Source organism: Sturnus vulgaris, chromosome 4 (assembly GCF_052056855.1).
Source record: "Sturnus vulgaris isolate bStuVul1 chromosome 4, bStuVul1.hap1, whole genome shotgun sequence".
NCBI classification, from domain to species: Eukaryota; Metazoa; Chordata; class Aves; order Passeriformes; family Sturnidae; genus Sturnus; species Sturnus vulgaris.
The window spans coordinates 21,531,949-21,545,263 of record NC_142246.1 but is presented as its reverse complement, the minus strand read 5'-3'; the positions used below and the strand labels follow the sequence as shown (position 1 = coordinate 21,545,263).

At 33.9% G+C, this 13,315-nt stretch overlaps 1 protein-coding gene across 1 annotated transcript in view; it reads left to right on the top strand.

Annotated features, from left to right (window-relative positions):
• The window catches only part of ARAP2 (ArfGAP with RhoGAP domain, ankyrin repeat and PH domain 2), a 112,052-nt gene that overhangs the window by 5,074 nt on the left and 93,663 nt on the right, over positions 1–13,315 (top strand). The window contains exons 3-6 of the mRNA XM_088163252.1: positions 3,204–3,274; positions 4,214–4,293; positions 9,465–9,547; positions 10,326–10,682. Of these exons, the coding sequence (XP_088019378.1) occupies positions 3,204–3,274; positions 4,214–4,293; positions 9,465–9,547; positions 10,326–10,682 (591 nt within the window). The remainder of the gene's footprint in view (positions 1–3,203; positions 3,275–4,213; positions 4,294–9,464; positions 9,548–10,325; positions 10,683–13,315) is intronic.

Genomic DNA, 13,315 nt, shown 5'->3' with positions numbered 1-13,315 from the left:
CACCACTTGTTTTCTGCAATTGGCAGATCCTATAGTTGCAATTTCTTGGTTGGTGCTGATATCCTATATACTCCATTTCTTAACACACAAGTTCTCAAGATTGCTAATGAGGTGCCAGGTTGCTGTTGCTGTGTGTCTCTACCGTGTTCTGTGACAGAAAATAATTTTTTTAGAAGATAGAAGCTGCTCCCTCTCTTTTCCTGTGGTAAAGTATCACTATTAACTTTACCTCTGCTACGAGTCTATGAACCCCAAAGGTTTAAAACAGCATGCTCGAGCAGTTTTGATGTGTTTGCATTATGGGTGGGTTGCATCTTGAGATAGCTAGAAAAGAAAACATGTCTTGAGTGAGTTTGAAAACAAAAGCTTCTTTCATTTAAAATACTCAGCAGATGAATGCCTGTAAAGACTTTGAGGCACTGACTGCTTGCACTGACCTTCATCCATCTCTTTATTTCCAAGGTGACAGGAGTATATTGAATAAACGAGCTTGGTACAAAGTTCTCTGCAAAGTTTTAGCTTTCCAGCCCCTCAGCATTTAGCAAGACCGTCACTGCCTCATCACATCCTTTCATCCTGTTTATGCGTAATATGGGGTGCTAGAGAAGTGTATGCAGCCAGAGCTGCATCTGGTCCCCTTAATGTATGAAAACAGGGAGTCTTAATAACCACAGTTGTAACAAAATCAACATTGAATAATAGTTGAAATTATTATTATATCTTTGTAAAATTGGCGCACTTTGTGATTGGCAGACTGCTTTCATTAACCTTCCATTAAAGAGCAAAATAAAGAGTATCATCAATCTTCTTTGTTTGAGGTACTCAATTTTTGCATTGAAAAAATTCAAGAGGAGACGTATTGACTTTCTGAAATGGCTAAGAAAGTCATAGATTGATATAGTTATAAGATTTTTTTTTTTCAGTTTTTTTCCTCCAAAAGACATCTTCAGTATTTTTCTCTCCTTTAATCCAGGTATTTAATTTGTACAACAACTAGCTTACTATTCTATTAAGCATTCACAAATTATTATCATTTTTTAGCTTGCACTGTAGGTTTTTTATGACGTAATCTTTCAAGCAGATATTCAAAGTGAGGTCATTTAATTTATTTTATATCTTGAGGCAGTTTTTAATTTACATAAGTTAGAAATTTTCTTGTTGTATTTTCAAATGCTGGAAAAAAATACTATAGTTTGCAGGATTTTGTGCCATGTATACATAAATGTAGGTGCATGATCAAAAAGAATACACAAGTCCTGAAAAGTACATAGATTTAAAAAGAAAAGTATGGGGCATTTTGTGTGTGTGGGTTTGTTTTTGTTGTTTTTGTTTTTTTTTTTTTTTTTTTTTTTTTGTTTTGTTTTGTTTTTGTTTTTTTTTTTTTCTTGGGATTTTTTTTTTTAAGCTGACTTGTTATTTTTCATTACCTGGTGAAATTATCTGTTCACCTTGAAACTAATCAAATGACTCACTGTTTTACAAAAGGAAAGCCTACATAATTTTAAAAGCACTTCAGGTCAAAGCTGTCTATCTGTAAGTCTTAATTTAGTTTAATGCTGCTAATACCCTTCAAAAGATACCAAGCTAACAACAAAAGGTATAATCTGTGTTGAAATATACTAGATTAGGTTCTTTTTTTTTTTTAAGCATATTAAGTTCTTTAAAGTTAGGTTTGTACAAACGCATGAAATTAATTTGCTAATTGAGCTTCAAAAGGTGTAACTACATGAATTTTAGTAAAATGTATGATGAAACATGGACTTTTAAAGTATTTGCTGTGTCTTTATTGTAATTATGACTCAGGAGAGTAGGCAATTTTATGTGGGAACTCGGCCATGATCCACTTTCGCTGGCCAAACTAACCCTGTTTTTTAAATCTGGGATTCTATAAAGTAATCATTGGGGAACTTAGTTTAGGTAATCTCGATAAAGTTTGAAATGTTGAGTAATTTTATTAGGTGTGACTTCTATCTTGAATCTAATCTAATAAAGTTTTTGAGGCAGATTTAGGTGTGGAGTAAAAATTATGTGAAATAGTAGTTCATGAATGCCTGCCTTCTGTCACAAAAAACCCAATTTTGTTGTTAGGAGTAATTCAAGTTGGACTTCATGGGACAGTAGGTCTAAAGTTCTAAATGTAGCTTATCTTAAAATAATAAAGTTTCTCAATATGTTTAATTGGGAAACAAAAGTTAGGAGATTGATATTTTTAGTAGAAGATAATTGCCTTTGGCTTTAAAGGATGAAGGACCCACAAACTGTTAGGAAAACCAACAAGATTCTTACATGGCATTTATCAGCCTTGGAATAGTCTATAAGGATGAATGAGACCCTTTAGAACTCTTATTTTAAGCAGAGAAAATGAAATTAAGAGAAAAAGTTGTTAATTATGTTAATGGAGGAATTCAGAGCTTGACTGAAAAGACCTCTAATACAGACTGCTGGGTTAGTGGAGGTGGGTTAGAAATTTTCCAATTCACACATTTTTCTTCCTGTGTTCTGATAATAAAGCTGTCTTGGCCTGAAATATTAATAACAGCAATAATATTGCACTATACTTGAAATTACTGAAATACATGGGGCCAGCACACCACTAATAAAATAACTTTTCTGCTGTGCATGGAGATACATTGTTACTCACATGTAAAATGTGTAAGGATTGTCACTGGCAGTTGCGGTGCAATGCCATTTACCTCTTGGTTTTAAAACTTTGTGGGGGGAAATAATATATCTTAGCAAATCAAAACTTTACAGTAATTTTTTTCAGTGTTTGGGAGCATGTTTTGGCTGGATTCTCAGGCCCCTTATGAGTTTAATGTTAAAGAAGATTTTCATAGTACATCCACTTTTAAATACAGTCACTGGTAAGCATTGTTAAGGAGAAAGGAAGGAAAAGTTTTGGGAAAACTCTGGGAGCTCCATTCTTCAAGCAATCTAAATGCTTTTAAGGTCAATTCAGAACACTCTCCCCCGCCCCCCGATTTTGGGATATCTGCTAAGATCAGAGAGGTATTTAGTGTTATAAGGGGTGGAAAACATATTGTTGTGTGGCTTTTAAAATAAATTGGAAAATTTCCCAAGATTTTAAGTCTATTATTTCTATATTTTATATAATTTTAATTTTTTAGCTGCATGGAATTGTTTTGCTTATTTTCTGGGAAATTTCAATTAATGTTTTCATTCTCTGCTTTGTTTTGTTCAAGTTCCCTTCAGAGAAGACGAAATATGGACCTTGTAAATATTTCTTGCACTGGAAGGCAAATTTCACAAAACAGTGAGTTAAGCATGCTGCTATTTACATCTTGAATATTAAGGAAAAAGAAACCTTGGCCCCGTTGTCTAAAATAAAGTATTACTTACGTATTTTAAGAAATATTGGGCATCTCAAAGGTCTAGAATAATTGATTTATGTGGTAGCAGAGTATTTAATCACTTCTGCATTATTACTTTTTTTTATTATGACTAAATAAAGTAAAAATTAGGAAATCTAATCTTTTGGCCCCATTTATTTCAATATACTTTTTTTAGACTAGTGTTTTAAGTTTCTAATAGTAGATCCAGAATTTTTTAGACAGAGTTAACTTCTTGAAAGATGTAAGGAGTGTATTCCTGATTAATGCTGCTTAATTTGTTTAAAAGTGCTCATAGCTCCAGGAAAGAACAGGAAATTTATTGTATTAAATAGTTTACTGAAGCATTTAGAAGTCTCGTGCAGTCAGCTGGAAACTTCTTTCATATTTGAAAAATATGTCTTGTTTGAAGTTAGGTATATTTATTTTAAGCAAATATTTGGTGACAAAATGAAGACAAAAGAGTTGTGTGGTGGTTTATTTTTGGTATTTTTTAAAAGTAAGAATAAAGGACACTTTGGAGCTATTGCTTCTTAGACTAGACAACTGAAGTTTTTTTTTTTATTTTAACTTGATGCAGGGTAGGAAAGAATAAAATGCCTGTATGCAAGTTATATTCAAATTACATAATAATAGTGATAATGTCTGTGGTGAAAGGAAGGTATCTGGAGTTCACTTAGAAATGGGACATTGTTGTTCCTCAAAGTTTTTTCTGGGAAGGAAAGAGAAATTACAAGCTGAAAAATCTGTGTCCCTTGTTGATTTTATTATGACTTTAGCAGAGCATTTGTGACTCATAGTAGAGCACTCTGTGACCGTATACGTTTGTTTATTTATTTCTTTATTTACTTATTTGCTTTAAGATAATTTCATGGAAGAAAAACCACCCGCTATCTCTCCATATGGGGAAACCTTTATTTGTGACAACACTAAAGATGCTAAAGTAAGTTGAGAAGCTTGAATGTATATAGTCTGTCTTGAGTTTAATCTTCGTGCTAAGTATTTCATACTGGCCGTAATTTTTTTTTTTTTAATTTTGTGCTCTTCTAGTTGCCTATACTTTTTCTGTCTTTTGAGGTATATGCAAGGGGATTCTGATGTAAATATATGAGGACTAAAGACTTTTGGTGATCTCAAGAGACACTTTGTATGTTCAATAGTAATAGGAAGCTGCAGTGCGTGTGTGTTGGTTGTTTCTTTTTTCTTTCCTTTTTTTTTAACCAACGCAGGACAGATAATGGATTTTCTTTTTGTTTTTTAACTCCATTGGCCAGAGCTGCCGTATTTATGCTCTCATAATGCTCCGTCATTTGTGCATAATTGAGGTTAAGATGTTGAAATTTGAAACTTAGAATTTACTAAGAAGGGTAAAAGTAGCTTTTTTCTCATCTGAGAACTGCAGCTCAAGATTGGGCATCTCTGCACAGAGTTTTGCATATCCTATGAAAGTAGCTTACACATTAGGTTAGGTGATATGATGGTCAAATTTCGCCGTACCCTTTTTCAATTCCTGTGTATGAAAGTTCTCAGGACTTTTTAGTTGTTGCATTATATTTTTCATGCATCTCCTAAACTTGCTGTATACCCAGAAATTCACTTTACTTTTAGGATTCTCTGAAGTGAACATTTTAGTTGGGGTTTAGTTGATGGCATGAACGCACAGATGACATGTGGACAGACTTCTGAATCATGTGAAGGGAGATATGGGAGATAATTAGCTGAGTGAGGCATCTGCCAAATGCCATGAATTTCCAGCTCCTGCTTCTGTCTCAGCAGGAAGCAGAACAGAATTGTTGATTCTGTGATTACTTATACTTTTTCCAGCCAGTCTCAGGTCACAGAATTAAATATAACAGAAAATTCTTCTGTCCTAGTCTTCAATCTAATGTTTCATTTTTAAACGATTGTAAACTATTGACTAAAGTAAAACTACTCAAACGGATGTCTAAGGTCTTTCTTTCTCCCACACTAATTTCTTAAGAATTGATCAGCAAAAGTAAATGGTTCAAATTTCATCTAATGAAAGTAGTTATATAGGAATAAAAGTAATCTCTTTTTGATGCATACTTTCTTTTGGAAGTATATTATGCTTTTTTGTTCTTGTTGACCTTTTAATACAGTATACATAACATCACACCTTGTCTTTCCTACTTGTTATGTGCATGCAAAACTGACTTTTGAATGTTCATTTTCTTTCCTTGAATGCACTGTCTTGTCTGTACTAGTTATTGTCTGTACCCATGTCTTTAAAAATTTAAAATTTGACTTCGTTGTCATTATTTCAATGGTTTAAGCTGATTTTCTAGAAGTTTCCTAGCCCTCTTATTACTTCTTGGCATTATTCTGTATGTTTCATTGAAATGGTTGTTTATGAAAAAGCATACCGAGAAAGGTTGTCAGCATTCTTTCTTATCTTACAAAGGCACAAAGTACAAAAGCACCATGCTGTTAAACTGGATTAACTGCTTGAAACCAAATTGTTATTTTGCTGGTTGCAGAATCATGATTAATGCAGTATTTTTTATAACATCCTTTACCCGATCTGAATATTTGGGTTTTAATATCCCTTTCATATATGTGAACAGTTTGTTGCATTGTGTTTATCACATGCCTGTTGGAAACTTCTTAGCTGATTTTAGTTCCATTAGCGCTTAACTGCGGACAAAGGTCATAAAGAAGAACTATAAAACAAACATGCATTGAGATACATATCACTTTGAGATTTTTTTCAGCAGAAACAAATATCCTAGGAACAAATAAGAATATGTAGATAACACTGCAAAGTATCTGAGATTTTAGAGCTTGTTGCTGCTGCTTCATCTTAAGTCACAAGAACATTGTATGTCCATATAGAATAAAAGGTGTCAAGTTGTTATGCTTACTGAAGTTTGTTCTAAGGGCTTGTAAGTTAGCCATCACCCTTCTTTCTGTTTCATTGGTGTAAAGAAAAGGCTTCTGTAGGCTTTTATGAAGGGAGTGCCTGTAGAAATAGGTAATGAGTCACTACAGTCTAGAAGTAAGCGAGCATGAGAGAACAGGGGAATGAAGGTTATAAAGAAAATATGCTTTTGATTTAGGTCAGGAAGAAAGATAAGTAGAAAGAGAAACCTCTGAAGGGCAACCTGAAGAAGAAACTGTTTATTTTAATATTGATTTTAAAATAACACAAAAATCCAAGTGTTTTAGAGACGTTTTATTGTATTTAAGTAAAAGAGTCAAGTATATTAGAATTCCTTCAGAGGAAGACTGACTTCTAATGAGTTTAGGCCTCATGAGTGAAATATTGGCTTTATTTCTTGCTGTAGATGGACTAAATTAAACAAGCAATTTGAGCTTGGTAAATTGTGTGAGCTTCTGAGCATTGGCATGCTGTGGAAGGCTGGCTGCATTGCAAGTCTTACCAATATAGCATGAGAAGCCTTAATATTTTAAAAGGAGGACTTTATCTTCATGGACCCATTCATTACAAAGTTTTAGTGCCAGACCATGATTCAAGAATCAACCTGAGAACTGTGTGACATTACCTTTTATAGGAGACTTAGGTGGTATCTCCTGAGGAAGATGCCTCTTCTCAATGCTGTTGTATCTTCATTTAATGTAGGCTCAGTCCTCATATCTTCATGCAAGCTGTGTTTTAGCTTTCAAGCTTCCTGTCTTGCTGTTGAAATGTGAAAGACTACTTGTCAGAAAAAGCTAAAACCATAAGTGTGTCTGAATAACTTCCTGATTAAAGGTAGAGGGTTTTTATACAGGCCTGAGAATAGGAAGTTTCATCTGTCCAGCATCTAGAAACCATATTTCTTCCTTAACAATACGTGCTTCCTGTGCATAAGAACAGTAACTATATAGAAGAAATGCTTCTCTCTGTAAAGTTGTCTGCATGAGAAAATGCTGCTATCTTTGCATAATACCTCAGGAGGTATTGCCAGAGATGTGAATTTTGTCTTGTATTGAGCCTGAGCATCTTTCAGGGTATTTCTGTAAACGGGACAATGCAAATGTATGGGTTTTAATTTGTTTGAAGTAGATTTTTGTGAACAAATCTAACTTTCTTTACCCACAACCTGTCTTCCTTTGTGGACTTTTACATTTTAAATTCTACTGACAATAGAAATGCATTTCTTAGTTATTGCTTGGAAGTTATCTGTCTCTCTGAGTTCACTTGCTCAAGTACTGAAGATTATAGAGTGAGCACGAGCAGGACATCAAACTGTTATTGTAGTAGTTTGTGACAGGCAGGAAGAGGTACTACCATGTAGCTTCAGCGAGTATGGTTTGCAAGTGTATCCTGATAAACAAATGAAGATAAAGGGTACTGACTATTTTTACTCTGAGGATGTTTCATGCACTGTGATATTTGCCTCTAGACTATTGTGCAGAGGTATGGTCTTTGCCCTTCTTTTGGGAGACTGCAGGCAGTGCAAGTATTTGATAAGCAGTGGATAGATTGCTTTTGAGTTTTCTATGTAATTTGTTTACAAGGTATATTGTTATTTTTTGCTTAGTTTTTTATTGGGTTTGGTTGTTAGTTGTATTGATGTGTAGGGGAGTGGTTTTTTATTTATTGATTTTTAAAAAAAAAATTTTTTTTTTGTTTGTTTTTTTTAAATTTTTTTTCAGCCCTTGGTGCTACAGCATCGTACTGTGATGTGTGGGTGGTTAGGTTTTGGTGGGTTTTTAATTTTTATAATGGGTCTGGTTGGCAGAGGAAGACAGTTCACCTAGATATATCCTCGCCTCAGACTGTGATTTCTGTATTTTTGCTGCACACTTCCTCTGCTTTGAACTAAGTCCTTTTTTTCAGTCTTTCCTTTCCACGTTGCCAAGGTACAGTCCTCAAGTAAAAGATTAGATGCCGCTACTCAGAAAACAAGTGGCAATGTTGTGAAAGCTTATCCACTTTGTTTCTGCCATTGTTCAGCTTCGTTATGTACACATAAAAGCTTAAATGAGTTAATTAAAACACATCTGTCAGAAAGCACGAAGATGTTAATTTTAGTTTTTTTAAAGGAAGAAAGACATATTGAAAAGCTTAGTAGTGCAATACGATTGTCAGATTAAGTTTAGGAAGTGTGAAATATAATGTTCACAAGCAGTGTTAACCTTGAGATTTAGTACACTTCAAGCAGTTTGTGGTAAAGATTTCTAAGCAAAAGTTAATAGATGAGCCTTTTAAGAAGATCTTGGCAAAGAAACCCCCAAACCCAACGAGCTATATTCAGTATGGCTGAGTTCAGTGTTGCTTTGGGATTTTGAATTTGCCATTATTTGTCTTCAGTGTTTTATGAAGGCTGTACATTTATTCAAAGAAGAAATACTGTTATGAAACATAGGTTAGCAGTGGCAAATTATAAATTATACTTAAACTGCATATAACATGTGGCTCTTGAACTTAAAAACATACTCAGTTGTAGTGGTTTAACCCCAGCTGGTAACTAGAACACAGCTGCTTGCTCGCTCTTACTGCAGTGAGAACTGGTAAATAAATAACCTCTTAGATGGTGGAACAAGAATAGTTCAATAATTACAACAGAGCAACATATTATAATAATACTAATGCTGATAGTAATCCTAGTGGGAAGGAGAAAGCATGATGCTCTGTGGTATGGAGCATCCCTTTGGCCAGTTTGAGTCAGCTGTCCTGGCCATGCTCCCTCCTGGCTTCCTGTGCATGTGCTTGCTGGCAGAGCATGGGAAACTAAAAAGTCCTTGACTTAGAGTAAGCTGTACCCAGCAACATCAGTGTGTTATCAACATTATTTTCATTCTCAAATGCAAAGCATAGCCCTGTACCAGCTAATGGGAAGAAAATTAACTCTGTCCCTGCCAAAACCAGGATGTCAGTGGTGCCTCGAGAAAAATCAGAGCAGTGGTATTTCTATGCACCAAATTTCTTTATCTGATTTGTTTGTATGAGGAGTTTTGGACCATGCTTACATGTTCAAAGTAACATTTCTTAGAATACAAAAATCAGCTTTCAAGTGCATGTTTGAAAATGTGGGAAAGCACAACTTTGCTAGTTAGGCTGTTTGTGTCTGATTTATATCTACAGTAATTTAAATGATCACTTACTCCTTCAGTACAAGTATTAGTTACAATATATTTCTTTTCTAGGAACTTCATGGAAATGAATTCCTGGCTTGTGAAAATAAATTGGATTTAGGAACAAATGAAGAATATTCTTCTAAGAATCTAAGGTATTAAATAAGAATTACTGAGAAACACAAAGTGTAAAGAAGAAAATGTTATTTACTGATGTCACAAGTGGATCTCTAGCTCTGAGGGCACAACCATGACTATATTTTTTTCTTCTTTTTGAGGTTTTACCCCATCCTATATGAGGCAAATCTGGGCACTGTGGCTGTTCTGAGACTGTTTAAACCAGGTTTCAGAATCTCTTGTGGATTTGGAGAGTGTCCTTGTTTTCTCCAGTCAGAATAAGGAAGACCAAGTTTCATTTTTATGTGTCTCACAGCTAACTGTGTCTGGTGCTCTCATAATTTACTTCGTCATTAGTGAAAAAAACCCCATCCAAACAAGCACGAAACTAAAACACATTCACCACTCCTGTCATGAGGCAGTGGCCAGTGGCTTGATGAAGTGAGAGCTAATGTGCTTAGTTTTCCAGTCTGCACCAGGCTCCTGTTGAGGTGGGAGAGAGAAGAGCGAGGTGAAAGTGCAAGTCATCAAAAGTATTCAAAAGAGCAAAGCTAGTTTTCTGAGGAAGGAGAATTTAATTTTAAATTTCTGTTCAGGCTTCCAAAGGAGTGTTATCTTGGTACTATTCCTGTTGAATGGAGAAGGTAGGATTCAGGATGGCCATAGTTATAAGATAGGTTGTGGTTATCATTGTGATTATACAAGTTATAAACATACTTATAATATACCTTACCTGCATTTGTTCGATTTACTAATTTTATGTATTTGTGCATTGCAGTAATACATTTTAAGAGTAAAATTCATTTTTCTTTCCAGTTACTTTAATAATCAGAAAGAGAAGACAAAAGAATTTGCAAAAAATGAATCCTTGTCTCAGGAAGACCCATCATTAACACCAGAAGAATCTGAAAGTGAATCTGTATATTCTGTTGTGGAACAACATTCTTTGTCTTTAAAGAAAATGAAAAATAAAACCAAAACAAACTCGGCATCTTGCAGTGTGATACAAAGTGGAGATTCTGATCGTTTGGCCAGTGAACAAATGAATTCTTGTCAGCTTGGTGGAGATCAAACTTTGATTGGAAATGAATCAATAGCACCATATGCTTGCTTTTATGGACCATCAGTAAAGAAGGTTAAAGCAGGATGGCTGGATAAATTGTCCCCTCAAGGGTATGGTATTTGCAAGTCTTATTGTGTAATTGTGGCAGTGTATGTTTGCATGAGAGATATTAAGTTTGTATTTAGTCACTGGTTAATATTTGTTGTGGAAGTGGTGAGGGAATTGTTTTCATTGAAAGACCACCAAGCTTTTGTGAAATTAAAAGGTTTTAGTGATGTTGCCTATCCTAAAGTTTCTTTAGGAGATGCAATCAGGAAAAATATTTTTCTTAAAATTGTTGATCACAACTCATGAGCTATAGTGGAAAAATACAGCATGAATTTGCACCAGTATTTCCAGTTGCTACATTTTTTCTGGTTTCTTGTGGACCACAAAGTAAGTGAAAACAAACTGTGATTCTGAAAACTACTAATTTGGCCATGGATTATAATTTAATAATTAGTGTGACTGGAAGCCCTGTTGCTTTATGTTTGTGTTACTTAAGCTTTGAGTTTAGAATTCACCTGGGGTGAAGTCCTCCTAGTTTAATTTATTTTTGTGCCTAAAATTTGATGGGAGAAATCTGAGCTCAAGTCTTAAGATTCCAAATAATGAAGAGAAGGGACCACAATAGAAAATGAATTCTCTCTGTCACGTTTGGAAGTTAAATGGCAACAGCTATAACAATAAAGATCTTATATTTCATTTGTTATAAATTTTTTGGTTTATTTTAACTGATTTTAAACTCCAGCTGTCATTAAATTGCTTTTCGCTAAAGAATGCTTCATTAACAGATCTTCCATTATAAATACTTGCAAACTCTGATGAAATTCTTCTAACTTCCGTCTTTTAAATTGTAGTTTTCAGTTTCTCTTTTTTCTTATGACTTATGTTCTTACGAATTCTATGAATTCAGTTTTGTATTGAAAGTGACACAATTTTACTTTTTAAATGATTCTGATTTTCACTGGGCCTTGACATCTAGAAATTAAAGCTGTTGTACCTGGTAGTGCTATAATACATCTACTGCACTTCTATTCAGACCTTAGTAGATCTGTGTTCTTTGTTCTTAGGACTGTATATCCAGCTGTGCTGAAAGGTATTAAAGCATTTGACCTTTCCTTTGATTATTTGTTGCCATAATAATCATCAGCAACATAATTCAGTATATAATTTGTGGTTTTTTTGTGAGAAATTTATGTAATTAAATTGTTGTAGAATATAATCTGATTTGAACTCAATGGAAGCAGCTCTGTTGTAGAGCAATTTCCATTTTTTTTTTCTTGTTCCTTTCTAGGGAATCTGATTTGACATTACATCTTTTTTTTTGTTTTGGTTTTGTGTTGATACAGTGATACATTGTTGGAAGTAATTAACAAGATGGAATAATAGGCTTAATAAAACTCTTTTACTGTTGTAGAATTTCAATGTGCTCAAAACTCTTTTCTTTCTATTTTAAATTGTTTTGGAAGTTTCATCCACATTTGTGAACTGCCATTGTTCCTCTTTTCGAAAGATTCAAACAGTAATTATAGACAGAGTATTTCCACATTTTTTTCTTTTTTTTTCTTCCTTTTTTTTTTTTTTTTTTTTTTTCCCAGAATTATTAGGGTACTGACTTCTTGGAGAGCTGCAGTTAATTGTAATTTTTGTTTTATTTTACTTACATGATTTTTTTTTTAAGCAACACTTTTGGCAGTTAGCTAGCACAGTGATGAAAAGTATAGTTCTTGATTCCAGCTGGCTTGTCTTGCTCTGTTTGAAGGGATAGAGTTGAGAACAAGCTATGAAAACTTAAAGAAAGTGCCATGTAAGAATATATTATTTGGAAAAGATAATGAGTTAACCACAAAATTAGTAGTGGTTAGTACTGAGTAGAATAGTTGCATAGTCATTAGCCTTGACCCAGTGACACTCTACTGCTACATTTCAAGGACTTCTTCTCAAGGGCAGTTCAGTGAATGATACATTTTTGTTTCTTTTTTTTACAATACCCTTTCTCAAACATCTGAAAAATGAAAAAAAAACCAACCAAGTTAGAAAAAGAATTTTTTTTTCAAACTATTGAAGTGCTGTCGTACTTTATTTCACCTCTCATCAACAGAATATTTCATTCTGTTCTACACCTCCCATTCTTTTTATAAATCTCCAATTTACACTGGGCTGTTTGTGAGTCCTTGGGGAAAAGAATATATACTGTTTTCTTAAGTTGCTACAAATCATGCAATAAAGTAGGGCTTCTCTTTTTTTTTAGTTAATTCGCTATAAATTGTACAGCCATTCAGTTTGCTCACATTGTATGTGGTACTTAGGTTCACTTGTCCCTGTATAATTTTGAAGTTTATTTTTACATTTTAATGCAAAATAGATGGTACATTGGCTATTCCAGGTTATGAAGAATGATGATTTATTGTAGCCATATAATACAAGTTAATTAAGCCGGAGCTGCTATTTGATTTAAGTTTTGATAAGCTATCACAGTCTACTAATCCTAAAGCAGAGCACTCATTTAAAAGGAAAGGAAATAATATTGGGAAAAGATATTAGTGGGATCTTGTTCTTGCTTAATTAACTTGTTTAATAGATTTTAGAACTGAGACATTTATAGATGATAACTAACAAGCTGTCAACATTTTTAATGAGTGTAATGGACTACTTCAGGTTCATGTAGAAATATATTTTTAGATCTTTATAGAGTGTGAGT